The sequence below is a fragment of the Equus quagga genome, chromosome 6, assembly GCF_021613505.1.
Source record: "Equus quagga isolate Etosha38 chromosome 6, UCLA_HA_Equagga_1.0, whole genome shotgun sequence".
Taxonomy (NCBI): Eukaryota; Metazoa; Chordata; class Mammalia; order Perissodactyla; family Equidae; genus Equus; species Equus quagga.
In genome coordinates this window covers 1,651,048-1,670,371 of record NC_060272.1, presented here as the reverse complement: position 1 = coordinate 1,670,371, position 19,324 = coordinate 1,651,048, and the positions used below count along the sequence as shown (strand labels likewise).

Genomic DNA, 19,324 nt, shown 5'->3' with positions numbered 1-19,324 from the left:
TTTGCTGGGGCCTCACCTCAGTTGTAGTGATGCCCAGGTGGTAGAAGTCTTTGCTCCGAGAGAAAGCCTGACTTCCAATCTCATACAGAATGTCAGGCAGGAGAGAAGTCACAGCCTCCTTCTGCAGCTCCACAACCACAAACAGTATCCAAGGCCAGGCCAGTTTCTATGCTCACTGCTCCTGCTTTTTTTCACCAGCAAGAGCAAGTGACCTTCACTCCTGGGCAGCCTGCTTGAAGCAAAGGACTCTCTGCTACCCGTCCATAGGAGCAAACGAAACTGTTTGGAAGAGGTTTGGCTTTGCACCGTCACCATAATAAATTGGCAATGCAGAGAGGAACTCAGCTGGCCCCTGTCAGGTTCCTGGTGGTCTCCACTTGCATGTGTGTGCAAAGCCCATTCACTCATGTAGCAACTAGTGTTTACTGAGTGAGTGCCTGCCAGGCACTGGGTGAGGCCCTGGGGAATTGGTAGAGGCTGACTGTTCCCACCTGCCTCACCCTGGCCGGCTGTGCTAGCCTTAGATGGTTAATCAGCAAAGCCAGCTCCACCTGGCAGAAAAGAGCCCCACTCCCACCACCAAAGGCTCCTAGAAGCTCCCCACCCATTTCCTCCTGTGAGGAGGCTCGTGAATGTCCTCAGGCCGTGGCTGGACACCAGTTCTTTCTTGCTGAAGTGGAAGGAAAGACATTGTGCTACCGGTTTCCTACAGGCCCTATTATAGCCTACAGGGCACAGAGAATGCTTGTCTGTATCTTTTTGTTCCTCATTTCCTGCATTTCTGTCTTCTTTTGCATTTAATTTTTTGTGTGGTGAAATGTTTAAATTCCCTCTGAGTGTATTCTATAGCAATTTTCCTAAAGTTATAACATTCTAATTCAAATTTATAGCAGGTCAACTTCAATAACATACAAAAACTCTGCTCCTTTAAAGCTCCATCTTCACTCCTTTAGGTGGTTGATGTCACAAAATTACATCTTTATATACTGTGTGCCCCAAAACATAAACTAATAAATCTTGTAAATGCATTAGTCTCCTAAATTATGTAGAAAACAAGATTTGGAGTCACAAAGTTGCAGTAATACTAGTTTTGCAGTCACATTTTTTCTTTAAAGGTACTAGTCTCTTAAATCATGTAGAAAACAAGAAGTAGTTACAAACCTTGTTCCAATAATCCTAGCTTTGACATTTACCCATATGTTGACCTTCATTAAGATCTTTACTCCTCCACATGGCCTTGAGTCACTGTCCAGTGTCCTGTCCCTTCACCTGCAGGTCTCTCTCGAGCGTTTCTTGCAGGTCATGTCTGGTGGTGATGAGCTCCCTCAGGTTTTGCTTATCTGGGAAGGTCTTGATTTCTCCCTCACTTTTGAAGGACAGTTTTGCCGGATATAGGATTCTTCGTGACAGTTTTTTTCTTTTAGCACTCTGAATATACCGATCCAGTGTCTTCTGGCCTCCAAAGTTTCTGATAGGAAACCTGCAAAAAACCTTATTGAGGATCCCTTGTACATGATGATGCTCTTCTCTTTTACTGCTTTCAAGATTTGCTTTTTCTTTGGTTTTTGAAAGTCTGATTATAATGTGTCTCAGTGTGGTTCTCTGAGTTCATCTTAACTTGGAGTTCATTGAGTTTCTTGGATGTTTATATTCATGTCTTTCACCAAATTTGAGAAGCTTTCAGCCATTATTTCTTCAAATATTCTCTCCGCCCCTCTTTCTGGAACTCCTGCAATGCATATGTTGGTCTGCTTGATGGTGTCCTCAGGTCCTTTAGGTTCCGCTCACTTTTCTTCCTTCTTTTTTCTTTCTGTTCCTCAGCCTTGATAGTTTCTATTGTCCTGTCTTCGAGTTCACTGATTCTTTCTTCTGCCTGCTCAAATCTGCCTTGACCTCCCTCTAGTGAATTTTTCATTTCATTTATTGTACTCTTCAGCTCCACAATTTCTTTTTGGGTTTTCTCTTTGTTGATATTGCCATTTTGTTCACAAACCATTTTTTGACTTTCTCCACAACTTCCTTTAGTTCTGTGAGCACCTTTAAAGCCACTGTTTTAGTCTTCACCTAGTATATCTGCCATTAAGTCTTTTTCAGGAACAGAGTCTGTAGATTTATTTTTTTTCACTTGAATAGGCCATGCTCTTCTGTTTCTTCATATGATGTGTGAGTTTGTGTTGAACACCTGGACGTTTGAATCTAATAATGTGGTAACTCTGGAAATCAGATTCTCCCCCTTCTGCAGAGCTGGCTGTTTTTGTTTTTTTATTTTATTGTTATAGGCTGTCTCTGTGCCAAGGATCAGCCTGAGGTGTAAACAGTGTCTTCTGATCCCTCTCTTGGGCATGCCCACTCACTTTTAAATTTTCCTTGTATATGCAGTTGTTTTCAAAGGTTCTAGTCTTTAAGGTCTGGCTCCCCAAAAGGGAATAGCAAAAATTAAGAGGGGGGTTGAAGGGTACTGGCTCTTTTAATCTCCTAAAGTCACTTTACCTGGAAAGGGAGGGGCTTGCAACAATGGTGGGAGGTACAACAAGAATAGCTGCCCACCTCTTTTCCTGTACCTCTGTTATCAGAAGCAGCAATCAGCACATATCCCCAATATTTTGGAGACAGTGTCCTGTTTGCCCACTCTAGCTCCCACAAGTTGTGTGCAAGATGCTCACATGGCTGGGGGCAGGAGATGGGTAGCTGCTACTGTGTGAAGACCTGAAATTGACCAAAATTAACCACAATTTACTGTCCAAGCCTTCCTCTGGAAATTGCCAGCCTTCAACAGACTCCAGAGTTCCAAAATAGACAGATTCCACCAGTGCTATCATTGTTTGGGTAGCGAGACAGATTCCTGGTGCTTCCTACCCCACCATCTTCCCAGAATCCTTTGTGACTGTTTTTTATTTACTATTTTCCTAGGTAAAGGTAATTCTAGTGACTTCCAACTGGCCTTTCCCACCATAATAGCCCTCAATCCACAGATCAGGGAACCAATGTGGGGATACTGCCAGTTCCTGAGTGTGTCTAATCCAATTATGCATTCCAGAACTGGCAAAATAACCACAGGATGGTTTGTGGACCTGCTGTAAGATGGACCGAGCTGAAACTCCATTGACTACGTGTCCTCCGTAAGCCCCTACTCTGACTGGAGGGCCACAGTGATGCTCAGAATCAGCATCAGGTCTGAGCCAGTGTCCAGGTGTTCCTGAAGGGTCTGATTATTTTTTCTTCCCCAAAGCACAGTCACCCTGGAAACGGCCATAGGTCCCTTTGAGGAAGGCGAGAAGAGGTTACACTGATAGTATAAATTCTGGGGAGTGTACTGGGGTGTGTGCCTGCTCAAGGGGACTTGACCTACTCTTCATTCAAGAAGCCCTAACTCTGTAAACTGGCTCATCTGGGAACTGAGGAGCCATGACTGTTTTTATGATTCAAGTTCGATTTTTGTTCACCTGACCTAGAACTCTTCCATTTATATAAATCAAGTAAAAATTTAGTAGGCTTCCCATGGATTTCATCTAATCCTCCTTGTGGCCTCAGGCAGGCATTTGTAAGAGATAGGCTGGTCTTAGATGCAAAACTAGCTGATTAGGATCAAAGGTGTTGAAACATCAGATTTTATTCCAACAATGTTTTCAATTTTAGGATTGAGTATAGTGTCCAGTCTGGGGAATTTGTAATGAAAAAAGTAGCATTTCTGCACTGAATTAACACTAAATGAGGTCCAATTCTGTCCTATAGGACTTTTTTGTTTCCAATTCATAAAATAAAAAGCAGTCTGCAAGAGTAGCCTTGGAAGGTGAGAACTGTGCCAGGCTTAGTGAGGGTAGGACTTTAATAGGAAAAATAGAGTGAGCATTACAGTTTGGGGAAGCAACATAAAATCAGTGTTGTGGAGACTGTACTTGGGTGTGTAAAGGGGGGATTGGGGTTGGCACTGGCGGCCTCAGACAAGCCGTCTACTGATGAGGGCCTAGATCAGTGGGGGAATAGCAACAGATACACTGCCGAAGAAACCAACCTGGCTGTAGTCCAAGTCGAGAAAGCAAACCCCCAATTTTCAAGCCCAGGTGTAGTATGGCAAAGGTGATTTAAGGTTGCTAATCAGTTGACTTTAAAATAGGGAGATCATCCTAGATTATGTGGGTGGCCCAATGCAGTCCCAAGGGTCCTTAAGTGGAAAAAGCAAGCAGGAGAGTCAGAGAGGTGTGATAACAGAAGCAGAGTCAAAGAGGTGCTATGTGCTGGCTCAAAGTGCAGGAAGGAAACCATGAACCAAGAGTGCAGGCAGCCTCTTGGAGCTGGAAGAGGGAAGGGAAGGGATTGTCTTCCAGAGCCTCCAGGAGAGAATGCAGGTCTGCTGACACCTCGACTTTCGCCCAGTGAACTACAGAACTGTAAGAAAACAAATTTGTGTTGTTTTAAGCCACTAAATTTCATGTAATTTGTCAAGGCAGCAATAGGAAACTGATATTCCACGTCACCAAAACTATACATCAAGAAACAGCTAGACTGAGAAAGTGGGGCAATTTCAGAGCTTTTTAGATCTAGGGGTGTAATTCAACTTAAAAAGGCACCACTCATCATTCTGTAATGCTTGCAGATCAGATCTGATAAGCATCCTTCTTTATCTTCATCCAAGACAAAGCTAGAATCCATACCAATATTAAAAACAAAAGAAGCATCTGCTCTGGACACAATTCATGTACTTAGAATCAAATTAATGAAAATTGGTCACCTAAAATATAATGGCACCAAGTCTATGAATATTGAGTAAAAGATGGTACAATTTTTTTTTTTTTTTTTTGAGGAAGATTAGCCCTGAGTTAACATCTGTGCCCATTTTCCTCTACTTTATATGTGGGACGCCTACCACAGCATGGCTTGCCAAGTGGTGCCATGTCCGCACCCAGGATCTGAACCAGCCAACCCTGGGCCATGGAAGTGGAATGTGTGCACTTAACCGCTGTGCCACCACGCTGGACCCACAATTTTTTTTTAAAGATTTTTTGTTTTTCTCCCCCGAGCCCCCCAAGTACATAGTTCTGTGTCCTTCTAGTTGTGTCATGTAGGATGCCGCCTCAGCATGGCTGGATGAGTGGTGCCACATCCATGCCCAAGATCCGAACCAGTGAAACCCTGGGCTGCTGAAGCAGAGTGACAAACTTAACCACTTGGCCACGGGGCTGGCCCCAAGATGCTACAATTTTTATTGCCTTACATATTATGTAGAATCATTGGATTAATTAGAACTAGTTGTAATTACATAGGAAAAGAAAGTGAAAATGTACAGTCATATTGATTAGACGGATGCTACTGTACGGGAGGCAGTTTTCATCGTTTAAAAAAAGCCATTAGGTTCTAAGGTAACGGCACAGCTTACCCTGACCTTAGAGGTAAAAGGAGAAAAAAGAGGGAAGCCACACGTAAGGTGAACCAAGAACATGGTGGTGTAACTAAATAGGGTTAAGGCATTAAGACTACTCCTGCATCCCCACCACTTACCCTAGCCGCCTATGGCAATATGATGAAAAACCCACATCAGATGGCAAGCAGTGGGATCTTGCTAGCTCCATCTGAGCAAAGGTCTAGGAAGGATTTTGTGACAATTTTGCACCAAAAAGTGTGAAGTCCTAAGGAAAAGAATCTCTTGCATGTAAAGTGGCTGCTTAGAGACTGCAGGCTTCAAAAGGGTTTCTGGGTGCTGCAGACCGTTTTCCCACTCATAATTTTCAGTCAGTATAGATCAGACGACTGTATATTCAAGATATCTTACCTATCCCACTTGTTGGCATCACACCTAGAAGGAAACTCCAGAACGGAAGCTCCTTCTCAGGTGCCATGTGAAGTGACGATGACGATGGCATCACTCACTCACAATGCTCCCTGCCCTGTGCTCACCAGAGGAGTGACAGACCCGAAGCATCTAAGACCTTTCCAGTGTTATCCACTGTCTTCTGAATTGGCATATTAATTTGGATACCATGATGGTAAGTGCTCCTTGCTCAAAAATGTCAGGGAACAGCTTAATCAAAGCCAGTATCTCAATCCTGGCTACACATCAGAGTCTTTATGGCACTAAATGCTTCACACTGTTTAAATGCAGACTGGCAACCACAGGATGAAACAACTTTTAATATACTCCTGTGCACTGATGAGATTTTCCACAAAATGTTTCCCTAACTTATCTGACCACAAAACTGAGAAAACAGTTTAGAAAATGCTGCTCCATATACGAAAATTAGAATGCTGAAAACAAGTGGTAATAGGAGAGAATAATGGAATTTGGAAATCATACAGTAAAAATTACAAAAAAGCAAGCACACACAAAGACACTGCTGACATGAAAGTATTTGCTTTTAATTTGGTGGATACACATTTGACAAAATATTTTAGAATAAAATAATCCATGAACAGGCACAAGGTATTTACAGCAACAACTGTGAAAAACATAAAATCAATGTATTCTCAAACAGAAATGTGTATTTATAAAATTTTCCATTGTGAATCTGGAAGACGTTCAGTTCCTACTCATTACCCTGGTCTGAAGCTGAAGCCCCAACAGGTGGAAGGCCCAGGAGGAGGAGGTACAACTCCAACACATTTGGCAATTAAGGATCATCTATTGGCGTGAGCTCACAGGGAAATGAAGGGCCAGATCTCGGGGTAAGGTACAGAATGGAAGACTCCAAGGGAAAGAACTAAAATCACTCTCACCTTTCTCAGTTTCCTAGAGGAGAAGGCTGCAATCTATTCTTTAAACTTACTCAATTTTCCCCCTTTCAGCAGAAAATATGCAACCCTGAGACTCCAATTTTTCCATGACATAAAAGCTAATAAACATGTAGAAACTGTTCAAGATTTATAAATAATTTTATATGATCAAATAGAAACTTCAAAATAACTTTTATGATTTGAAAATACATAAGAGAACAAAATTTCTCATATTTTTAATGCCTAATTCTTGAACATTCCAACTAATAATTTCCATTCTTTGAAATTAGTTTCACAAGATACACTTTTGTTAGATGTTTTAAATTAAGTACAACTTGCTCTTGATTGTTAAATGGAATGTCGACCTCTTCATATTATTCAAACATACTTAAATTTTATCCATCTGAAATATACAGTATGAATTTATTGACTTACAAGATAGCCACATAAACAGAGACCATGAGAAAAACAACCAAATGCTTATTCTTTGCAACACTACGAGACAATTAAACACAGCACACCACACACATCAACATTTACTGATCCAACTAGGCTATTTAACTACACTTTGAACACACAACTTTGTAGAGCATATGTCCACACCATGGATATATCAAATTTGCTGCTCCTCCAATGGTGGTTCAAGAGCTTCCATGAGCTTTTTATTTGCCTCTTCATTATGCCGGCTTTGACAATGAGTTAAATGTTTCTTAAAGCCTCTTGGGAAATTTGATTCAAAATTGCAACGCGGACATTTAAGTAAACTTTGCCCATGGGCTGCTACATGATTTTTAAGGAGAGATTCCAAAAGAAAAGCCTTTCCACAAATTGTGCATTTGTAAGGGCTATGGACATTATGCTTATTAACCAAATGATGCAAAACGGCACCTTTTTTCATAGCACGACAGCAACAAATTTTGCAGTAATACTTTCCTTTTCCACGCTTCATATATTTTGCAATCTCTTCTTCTGAGATAAAAGCCTCTTTTTCTTCAGTAAATTGTAGTACATTCTTGGACTGCTCTGGACTAGTCATGTCCATTTTGTTCTCTTTACTAAAATCAATAGATTCCACATCAACCTGCTCTTGATCACTGCTTGATTCCTGGCCCTTATTATCAATCGTATCTAAATCTGTTTTTATATACTCACTGCTGCTAAGCTCAGCATCCGAGTTCTCTTGGTTGTCTTTCTTGAGCTTCTTTGAGGAAGGAAATAAAGTGTCTTCTAAGAGTTTCTTAGGTGTAGCGAGTAGTTCTTCCTGAACTAGAATATCACACTTTTGATCATCTATGGCATCTGACTGCAGTTCATCACCAAGCTCGGCTGCCTTCTGAGACTCTGAGAACACAGCTGATTTGGGAAGATCAGAGAAAAGGGCATGTTTCCGGGGCTCTGGAAAAAGAGCGCGTTTTCGTGGTTCAGGAGAAGCAGGAGGGGCCGTTCTGGTAGGCTCCGAAAACAGGGCAGGTTTTCTAGGCTCAGCATCCACGGAGAGAACAGGCTTCCAGATATCAGAGGCTGCTTTAGGGGACTCAGATGGCCCCAAAGGACCAGGTTTCCGGGTCTCAGGGAAGACGTGTTTCTGAGGTTCAATAAAAAAGGAAGACTTCCAGAGATCAGGGGAACCACCACGGGAACTTTTCTGGGACTCAGGAAAATCAAGTGAAGCAGGAGAAGTCTTCCGCTGATCAGGAGAAAATTTCCAAAGCTCCGGAGACCCTGAGGGTTTCCTGAGCTCTGGAGATCCAGCTGGACTACGGACCTCTGGGGACAGTGGTGGGCCTGGTTTGCGAAGCTCAGGAGACAAGGGTGGTCCTGCTTTACGGAGCTCAGGAGACACGGGGGGACCTGTCTTCCAATGTTCAGGTGACAAGGTGGGCGTTGTCTTTCGGAGTTCTGGTGGGCCCGACTTCCACGACTCAGGAGACGTTGGGGGAGTTTTCCAGGAACCAGGAGAGACTGATGAAGACTTCCAGGATGCAGGGGACACAGAGGGAGATGGCTTCCAAGGCCCAGGTGATATAGAAGGAATTGGTTTCCAAGGTCCAGGAGACACAGATGGAGCAGGTTTAGCTGGCTTCCAAGGTCCTGATGACACCGAAGGACTGGATTTCCAAGACCTGGGAGACCCAGGCGGCCCTGGCTTCCAAGAACCTGGTGACACAGATGGAGCTGGTCTCCTAGGCTCTGGGGAGACGGCAGGAAATGGCTTCCAAGGTTCAGGAGACTCCGATGGGGATGGCTTCCTTGGCTCAGGGGAGAGAGTCCGGGCCGGCTTCCGAGACTCTGGAGATGCAGTTGGGGATGGCCCCCAAGGTTCAGGGGAGGCAGCTAGAACTGGTGACTCTGGAGATGAGGCTGAAGGCGGCCCCAATGTTTCTGGGAAATGGGAGTGTTTCTGGGGTTTGGGATTAATAAGAGAAGCCTTTACTGGCTCAGGAGATACAGGAGAAAGTTTCTGTGGTTCTGGAGAAGGGACAGGGACGGGTTTCTGAGATTCAGAAACAAGAGGGACTGGTTTTGGAGGTTCTGGAGAAGAAATAGGGGCAGATTTTGGAGAAGGTTCAGGAGAAGGAAGAGGTGTCTGTGGTTCTGGAGAGACAACAGGGCCAGGCTTCTGAGGCTCCAGGGAAGCAACAGGAGGTTTTGGTGATTCTGGAGACAAAGTTGGGCCAAGTTTCTGTGTTTCCATGGAAAGGGCAGGTGTAGGTTTCGGTTCTGCTGAGTTAGAGGCCATTTTCTGGTGTTCAGAAAGAGGGCTTTTCACAGGATCTGTCTCTTTGTTTAACTGATTTTTTGGTTTCTCATTCCATTTCTCTGGGGCTGCATGTTTGGACGTGATGTGGTAATATACATTAGAGTACATCTTGCTGGTGAAGAAGCATTTATGGCAGTGAAATAGCTTTGCACTTTTCTGGTAAAATATCATTTTTCCTAACCCACCAGCATCCATTTCATCACAAAATTCTGGATGGATGGTGCCCATGTGGATCTGCACATTTTCATAATCTGTCCCCCTGAAATTGCAGTGGTCACACTCCAAACGTGCTGATGGCTTGTGAAGCTCCTGGAATACTTCCATTTTCCTTCTGTTACAACACACACGATTATATTCTTTAAAAATTTCAACAGTGCTGCAATATAAAGTAGAAATAAATGAATTTCAGGGAACTTAATTTTGAATACAATTTTGTTCTAGACCATTCTATAACTGCATAATTTGATGTCTAGAATGGCACATACATTAGATAACATCTCTATAAATAATCTGAAGAGAAAGGAGAAATGGAACTAATGTGTAATTGAGCCCCAGGAACTCTGCTAGTTTTACATACATCGCCTTGTTTAACCCTCCCAACAATATGACAAGTATTATTTTCATTTACAGATGAAGAAACCTGAGGTTCAGAGAAGTGACTTCTCCAGGTGACCCAAGCCCACCCCAAATTATCTCCTGTGTGTGTCTTACACCCTGACTCTACATCCTGAATCAACAAGCTGTCAGCACACACAGCTGAGTAAATATCAGGATTAAAGCTGGGCTATTTAAGGGTGAGCAAGAAATTTTAGACTCATTCAGAAAGCACTTGCTCAACTAAATCTAACCAAGAAAAGATGGCTTTTTAAAAAATATCAACATATCTTGGAACGTCTTATTCACCTTAATATAAAGTATTTTATTCACTCACTTAATAGTTGAATTATTTTGTGTCTTGTGCTTTTCTGGCCACCTGGTTTCAAAGGGTATCTTGTAATTTGGTGCCTACATTAGTGAGGAGATAAGGGTGTGGAGGACGAAGCAGAGAAGGCTGTCAAGGGAAGACGCTCAAGCAGAAATCTTGAGTGAGTGAAGAGGCTGCCAAGCAAAGGGCAATTCAGACAGAGGACACCCGTGAGGCAGAAACTTGCTTGCCAGAAAATATGACTTTTTAAAATTTTAAGAGTCTTCTTAGGTGGTAAGAGAAGCTCAGAGTTAGAAACGGTCATTCACACAGTACAAGATGCTCACACAGCATCACTCCCAGGGCAGCCACTGTACTTAATGTCACTGAAGACACGTGCTACATGTACAAATGCACATACGCACACTACATAAATGGGATGTTAAGCATACTGTTCTGCAGCTGCTTTCACATAAGGAAGAGAGGTGTCTGTGGCTCAGGAGAAACAGGGCCAGGCTTCTGAGGCCCCTGGGAGGTAAGAGGAGTAGGTTTTGATGATTCTGGAAACAAAGCTGGGCCAAGTTTCCATGGAAAGGGCAGGTGTAGGTTTCGGGAGTTCTGCTAAGTTAGAGGGCATTTTCTAGCACATTTTACACAGGAGTAAGCCCTGAATTCCCTTGTACGTATCTTTTGAATATGAGAGTATTTCTTAAAACTCCCAGAAGTGGATTACCTGGTTCAAAGCTTATCTGCAATTGAAACTGATACATTTTATCAAGCTTTCAGAAAGTTGCAGCACCATACACACCACACAGCAGTGTATATGTGAGGGACAACTCCCAGCTTCCTCATAACACAGAGCAGCATTAAACTTCCAACCCTTGCTGCTGCTTAGGTGAAAAGTGGTTTCGTACATTGTTTTAACGTGCTCTTCTTTAGTAAGAAAGACTGAACATTTTTCCTTGTTTACTAGCCACGTGCATTTTTTTCTAGAATGTGCTTTGTCCACTTTTCACAATTCTTTGTAAAGTCTTTGTATATAAAAGAACTCAGCCCTTTTACTGAAGATATTTTCCCAGTTTATCATTTGTCTTTTGACTTTATGGTGTTTTTTTACCATGCTAATTGGTTTACATAAAAATTAAAAACTTAAAAGTGTTTTCCTTATGACTGTTTTAGTTATGCTTCTCCACTCCACTATTTTTTTAATCACTTAATGTTTTGTCTTATTTTTAACAATTTCATTCTTTTTTTAAACATCTGTAGCTTTAATCCCTCTGGTGTAAGAAGTGAGGTAGGGATCCAAACTATTTTTTCACACCAAATGGACAGTTCAGTTGTCTCAACAACAGTAACCACACAACCCTGTTCCTCACTGATGTGTGACGTTCCACTGAGCATTTACTGGATTTCACGTCCAGGATTCTGTTCTGGATGCGACTCGAGTCTCCACCAGCTTGACCTGGTGCGCCCTTCTCAGTACGGGAGTGAAAAGGTAATAGACAGTTGAGGAAACAAACCAGTGCTTTTCAGAAAGTGATCAGCTCTTTCTCCATCACCCTGGAGTTATCCTGTCTTTTAGAAAATTGTTTTTAGGGCTAGAAGGACTACAAAAAAAGAAAGATACAATTACTTAGTACTGAAGAAAAATCTAAAAAGAATCTTTAACTTATGAACATAATGAAAAAAATATGTAGAAAGAACAGGTAAACTATGCACCTCAGAGCCCACTGTTCAGCGTCTAGATGCTCACACAAAATGGAAGGCGGAACAGCCCCATCTGTCCCTGAGCGGCAACAGTGAGCAGTCAAGGGACCCCATATTAAAGAGGTGAGGTGTGTCCCATCATATCATGGTATCACGCCATCTGTCATCTACGTTATAACACAGAGGTGAAGAGCTCAGGATTGCTGGGTTTGAGTCCTAGTTCCACTGTGTGGCTTTTGTGAAGTTACTAAACCTTTCTATGCTTCAGTTTCCTAACTGTAAAATGGCTGTAATATTTTTTAGTATGTTCAGAACAGTATCTGATAAGTAGCAAGCAGTCAGTGTTAGCTGTTATTATTATAGTTGAAACTATTAGGTAGTCTTTAAAAAATGTACTCCTTCAGGTCCTGGTAATTGCCAAATCACCTTGGTGAAGTTACGGCTGACCAACATGCAGTGGCTCATCCAAAAGGCACCCAAGTCCTGCTTGGGATAGGAGAGAGGCATCACTTCCAGGCTTTCTGTCTGAGTTTCTCAATCTTAGGTAACCACACTGTTAACCACAGAAACGGCTCCATCCTCTCAAGGAGTAAGGCCACAGTACGGAGAAAGGACTTTTGTCTCCTCATTTCAGTGCAGCACTTACTTAGCTCCACCTCTCCTCTCTCATAATGTACAGTCCCACTAACAAAACCATCCTCCTCCTTCCCAACATGCTACCTCATCAAACGGAGGTCACCCACAAGCCGACTAAATGCAAAATGCAGGTATCAGATTTTGAACTGTACGGGTGAAGCATTTTTCTTTTATTCCCACAGAAACGACGGAGCACACTGTTCTACAGCCAGGAAGGTTTTATAAAACATGCTTCTGGCAAACTTACCAAATGAAAACCAGAATAAAACAAGACCACACCTCATAAACGGCGTCTCGGACACAGGACAACAGTGGAGAGCGGGTCCTCTCTAACCTGCCCCCTCTGCCGAATGCAATCCAAGTCTGTGTCCCCTTTCCGGACGCAAAGCCCTTGCACTTTTCTCCTTATCTCTACTTCCCTTTGACTGTCTCTCTCCCTTTGCTGACTCTTTGGAAACTTTATATTAACCCTACATTTTACAGCTGCTCCTGTAAATTAGTTCCTGTTTCTACTGACTACCACTTGGCCTGATTCCTACTGCTCTTGCCTTGAGCAGCCTCCAGCCACCTCAGCTTCTGCGACTGGATGGACTCCTTTTGTCCTTAATTGCTGCCTGCTAAATCCGTACATTCATCAGCTCTCTCTTCATCTAGGGCCACTCAGTAAATACATCATCCACTCCCATTCCCCTTCAGTCTGTAAAAAACCCCAATGGCTCCTCAGACTTTGGTATCATCTCCTATCTCTCCCAACTGCCCCTCTCTCTTTCCTCTTCCTACCACCCACTCTTCTGGCCAATCTCAAAGTTTTTACTACCCACACCTGCCTACTACCAAGCCTCATTAACATACTCTAATAACCTCTTAAAAAAATTAAAAAGAACATTACAAAGTTCAATTCTCAAAGCCCATCGTACATTCATGCGTCACTTAACAATGGGGATATGTTCTGAGAAACGTGTTGTTAGGTGACTTCATCGTTGTGTGAACACCATGGAGTGTACTTATACAAACCTAGATGGTACAGCCCAGTACACACCGAGGCTACATATGGCACTAATCTTACGGGACCACCGCTGCACATGCGGTCCCTTGTTGATCTCAACGTCATTATGCGGCACATGACTGTATATATTGATATATGCATATCTAGCACATGTTCACACATCATTATATATGGGTGTGTATGCTTTTATAGGGATTTTCCTCAAGAACCCCAAGCGCTTTCCAAAAGTGTTATCATAAAATATTTTCCTAAACATTAAAAAGAAATGTTGGGCCAGCCCCAGTGGCCTAGTGGTTAAGTTCGGCGTGCTCTGCTTCAGCAGCCTGGGTGTGGTTCCTGGGCGCAGACCTACATCACTCTGTTAGAAGCCATGCTGTGCTGGTGGCTCACATACTAAAAAATAGAGGAAGGCTGGCATGGATGTTAGCTTAGGATGAATCTTCCTCCGGGGGGAAAAAAAAAACGCCAAGAACTGTTACAAGTAAACAAAAATATATGCAAAGTAATGCTGGTAGAATAACACTTTATCCAGGACATATACCTTTAGAGTGGGCAAGAAATAAAAACCAACATGCTTTTCCCTAGCAGACTCACCAATTGTCTTATGAGAAGTCTTAAAAGCAGTCTTCAAAGGTCAGGCAAGTCTACATGGCTTTTTGACGAAACCAAAAAAATAGCCTACAGTACATGAAGAAGGACAAAGACGAGAAGTTGAACCTGAAAAAAATAAAGAAAGGGCAATCAAAATTATATCCTTGTGATAATTTGTCACCTAACAGAATTCTGCCCATTCCTCTCGCTATCCTGTCCCCTCCAGCAGACAGAGGGGTCCAACCCAATAAACACCACCAAAGATGACAGCAGACACTATCCACAACACTGTCCCTTCTAAGTCCACTTTCAATAACTCACGATGGAATTTACGCCTACTACATAACCAAACCCTTCTGCAACCCACCATTTAGCTTCAGCTGACGTGACAAGCACTCAGAAGACTGTGACCATGATCACAGGAGCAGCTGCTGTTTTGTCAATGATCCACACTACACAGCAAAGCAGCAGATTAACAGGCAGTGGAGGAAGAGACAACACAATCAACAGGACCCAGGGGCAGAGAAGGAAGAGGCCTGGGAAAAGGAGGGATGGTGGTGCTTCGGGGACTGCTCAGCCCTCTTCACACAGGAACTTAACAGAAGGTGTCAGGTGCAGGTGAGCTGTTGACTTGAACAGAACAGGATCAAATGGCCATCAACAAGCTGGACAGTGGCTCCCAACACACCTCTGAGAAGTTCTAGCACATTCGCCTACCCTGTCAACTGCTTTAATTCTGACACCCTGTCTCCCTGCCACTAGCCTCACTCCTTCCAATCCACTCATCAGACTGCTACAGTCATCTTCCAAACGTAAAACCCAAATGTGACTTGCCTGCTCACAATTCCTCAAGGCATCCCCAATACCTACAGCACAAAACTTGAACATGGCACATAAAGCTCTTCACAGTCTGGCCCCCGACCAGAATGCACTCTCCAATTACTGACCCACCTGTAACTCCCGACCATTCAAGCCTCTGGGCCTTTGCAAGGTATTTCCTCTCCTTTACACTCCCCACCCAGCCATCCTTCAGGCAGGATTACTTCTTAAATACTTGCCAATTCCCCTCCCACTCCAAATCTTCCTTGGGCCCCCTGCTGTATGCACACCTCCAGTGCAGTGGTCATCCTCTGGCACTATAGCCTGAGTCCACACCAGGCCGTGGCTCTCGGAAGGCACGGACTGCCCATTCACCTTTGTAACCCTTGCATATCCCTGGCACACGAAAGTATATTCTCCCATGAAGACTGGGGACCTGATCATAGATTCAAAGGATTTTAAAAATAGAAAAGACCTGAGCTACCATCTAGTCTCAGGGTCATTGGATTTAGGGTAGCAGAAGACCTCAGGAACCATCGACTTTAAAACTTCAATTTATAGTTGAGGAAACTCAAACCTAGACAGTAAGTAACTTGCTTAAGATCAGGCAAATAATTAGCATCTCATGAAGAACCAGAATAAAGTTCTGCTATGTATCCAGGTTCTTTCTAGTATATCTTGACCAAACTAATACGTGGAATTTAGTAAGATCTTGAAAAACCACTACAATGGGCCAAAATCAACAAGATGAAATTTATCAAAGATTGAGAATCCAAATATCAGTGCAGAATACAGGACTACAGAGAACTGCATTCCACATTCTGAACTAGAGGAGCATCCCAGTGGATCACTGTCTCCAGCTGTGGGCAGGAAGGACACTGTAAGTCCCTAGCACTAGGGAACATGCAAAAGAAAGCAACCAGAACAGAAGGCAGTCTTTAAAAACATGTCATTTGTGAGTACAGACACTTAACTTCAAAAGAGGAAGAATTATGGATAACATGTAAGCTGTCCTAGAAGCAACAAGTGGAAGCTAGCAGGAAAACAGACTTTAGGTCAACATAAGTTTTACGAACTACTCAATCATGGACTAGAACGAGCTGCTTTGTCAGGCAGGAGCCCTCCATAGTTGGAAGCCCATGATCAGTGCAGGACTGGAAGGCTCCCCAGAGGACTTGAGTCCCACCTGCTCATTCTACAATTGAGAAAACTGATGCTGAGGGAGAGAAGTAACCTGTCAGAGACCACACCTATTAGCTCAGAGAAAGCAACAGAAGAACCTGGTTTCCTGATTCTGGATCTCTGTTGTAACACAATGCAGTGTTTCCCACAGGGATGTTGCAGAATTGAGTCCAGAATTCAGCTGCTGCGTAGAGGCTACATGCTGAGATTCCTTCCAGCTTTAAGATTCTAGCAATTTTCTCCCTAAATTTCAGAGTTCCTAAGCCTAACCAAGAAAGTAACTCTAAACTATCCAGATTAATAAAACTTTCTCTCATCCTACTTTTCACCTCTACAGACTACATGCTGTCTCTGAAAAACTTAAGTTCTCATCATTAGCGTTTTGCCAGTCCATCACCCGTATTTTTCACTGAAGTTCTATGTACATGGCATCGCTTCTATTTCCCCATTTCCCATCCAATTCCTTCCTTAAAGTCTCAGACCACTGGTCATCTTCAAAACATGTCCATGTTCAGCCTGTAAAATTAAAACTCAATATGCAGAGCGTGCTTAAGGCTCAGTGGGTTTATCAGCATACACAGCAGCACTGCTCTTCCTTCCCTAGCCTATTTTTCAAAAGTTAGTAAACATTTTTTAGAGCAGCTTTAGGTACAAAGAAAAACTGAGCAGAAAGTTCTGTTCTTATATACCTGCTTTCCTCCTCTGCACATAATTTCTCCTATTACTAACATCCTGTATCAGGGTGGTACACGTGTTACAACGGATGAACAAGCACTGATATACTATTATTAACTGAAGTCCGCAGTTTACACTAGGGGTCACTCTTCCTGTTGTACAGTTCTATGGGTTTCACAAAGGTGCTGTCATGTATCCACCATTACAGAATGGAAGAGAATGATTTCACGGCCATAACAATCCCCTGTGCTCCTCACAACCATTGATCTTCTTACTACCACAAGTTTTGCCTTTCCCTGTGTATTTAAAAAACGGTGGTAAAATACAATCACAAAACTTGCCATTGTAACCATTTTTAAAAGCACGATTTTGTGCATGAAGTACATTCACAATGCACAACCAAAAACATCACCATTATTCGCTTTCAGAACTTTTCATCACCACAAACACAAAGTCTGTACCCAGCAAACGTGACTCCCTGTCCCCCTCCCACCGGCCCCAGCCGTCTCTGCCGGTTTCCGGCTCTGTGAGCCCAGGCAGACAGTATTTGTCCCCGCCGTCCGGGCAGCACTATCAGCATTTACTCCTCGTTAAGGACGAATAACATCGCACTGTGCACACCCGCTTGCTTTCATCTGCATTTGGGTAGGCTCCTCCTCCTGGCTACCCTAACAAGGCTTTCGGGAACACTGGTGGACGAGTACCTATCTGAGCCCGGCTCGCAGTTCTTGGAGGTTACACCTAGGAGTGGAACTGCGAGACCAGACAGTAACTATGTTTGACTCTTTTCAAGAACCATTAAACCGTTCCCGCAGCTGCTGGCTGCACTATTTTATGTCAGCGCCAGCACTGCACGTCCTGGCAGGTGTCAAGTGGCATCTAACCGATGTGCTCCGGGCCATTCCTATGCCTCCTGGGGAAACACCTGCTCAAGTCCTCTGCCGCCTGTGAGCAGGGCCGCTTTCTGTCGTTGGGGGCGGGAGTTCCTGACACATCCTGGACACGACCCCACCGGGGACACGGCCACCTCCTCCCTGCGCGCCGCCCCCGACTCTGGACACGAACACACAGGAAACACGACCACCTCCCCGCCCCGGACGCCGCCCCCGACCCCACCGGAGACACGACCACCTCCTCCGTGAGCGCCGCCCCAGACTCTGGGCACGACCCCACCGGAGACGCGACCACCTCCCCCGTGCGCGCCGCCCCCGACTCTGGGCACGACCCCACCGGAGACACGGCCACCTCCCCCGTGCGCGCCGCCCCCGACTCTGGGCACGAACCCACCGGAGACACGGCCACCTCCCCCGCGCGCGCCGCCCCCGACTCTGGGCACGAAGCCACCGGAGACACGGCCACCTCCCTTTGCATGCCGCCCCCGACTCTGGACACGAACCCACCGGAGACACGGCCACCTCCCCCTGCGCGCCGCCCCAGACGCCTAGACTCCACGGACAAAAGCCCCGCAGAGGGCGGGGAGCGCGCCATCCGGGACCGAGGCGGAGGAACGCCCCTCGCCGAGCCTGAGCCGGCCTCCCGGGGTTTCCCGCCCCCGCCGAGATGACGCGGGCAGCCGGCGCCCCGGAGCCCCCGCCCGCCCGGCGCCTGGGGTGAGTCCCCGTGGCGGACGCTGGGCTGCCTCGGGCCCCAGGGCGCGAGCCTCCGGGCCGACGACGACCCCCGCTCCTCACCAGCTGGCCGCGGGCGGCGTGCGGGCTGGCGGGCCCGCCAGCTCCAAGGCCCTGCAGCGCGGCAGCGCGAATGGCGACGAGGCGCAGGCGCGGGCTCCGGGAGCGCGAGCGTGCGCGCAACCGCCGGACGGGCGCGCAGGGGCTGACGGGAAGCGAGTTCGGCGCCGCGCGCCCTCCCGCGCGGGCCTATCCGGACGCTGATCGAAGGACGCCGCTTTGCCTAGAGTGCGTCGGCGCGTGGAGCGGCCGACCCGCCTCCGGAAGTGACGCGCTGCCGCCTCTCCCCCGGAAGTGCTCGCGCGCCGGTCGCGGCTCGGGTTGGGTACCGGCTGGCTGTGCTCGCCGGGCTCAGGCTGCGCCGCGTCTCTGGCCTCCCTCTCCGCCGTGGGGCTCCTTAGGTCGGCTGCGCGAGCGGACTTGGCGCGGGGCCCGCGCTGCCTGGAGCGCCGCTGGAGGTGGCGGCGGAGGACAGCGGCTCGTTGCCGGAAGAGGGGGCGAGGCGCGTAGACAGGAGGCTTCGTCCTCGGCCAGCCTACGGACAGGAGCGCTTTCTGGCCGTGACCTTAAGTGTGGAAACGAGCGCACCTCGAGGCGAGGTCGGGCTCTGAAACTCGGCATGGGCGGCGTGGGCCGCGCTCTGCCTGTTG

The 19,324-nt window shown here is 45.6% G+C and overlaps 1 protein-coding gene across 2 annotated transcripts; it reads right to left on the bottom strand.

Annotated features, from left to right (window-relative positions):
• Positions 1 to 6,335: 6,335 nt before the first annotated feature.
• CHAMP1 (chromosome alignment maintaining phosphoprotein 1) lies at positions 6,336 to 18,794 on the bottom strand. Of its 2 annotated transcripts, none has more exons than XM_046664749.1 (3): positions 18,678 to 18,794; positions 14,314 to 14,436; positions 6,336 to 9,842 (listed from the first exon to the last, which is right to left on the bottom strand). In XM_046664749.1, exon 3 carries the CDS (start codon positions 9,788 to 9,790, stop codon positions 7,319 to 7,321), a length of 2,472 nt encoding a protein of 823 aa, XP_046520705.1. In that variant the 5' UTR covers positions 9,791 to 9,842; positions 14,314 to 14,436; positions 18,678 to 18,794; the 3' UTR covers positions 6,336 to 7,318. The 2 variants fall into 2 exon arrangements, with proteins under 2 accessions (XP_046520705.1, XP_046520706.1); XM_046664750.1 differs by lacking the exon at positions 18,678 to 18,794 and adding an exon at positions 18,387 to 18,474.
• Positions 18,795 to 19,324: the final 530 nt, after the last annotated feature.

Bases quoted from the DNA above. Each gene is read 5' to 3' on its own strand.
- CHAMP1 (XM_046664749.1), bottom strand. From the start codon at position 9,790: ATGGAAGTATTCCAGGAGCTTCACAAGCCATCAGCACGTTTGGAGTGT.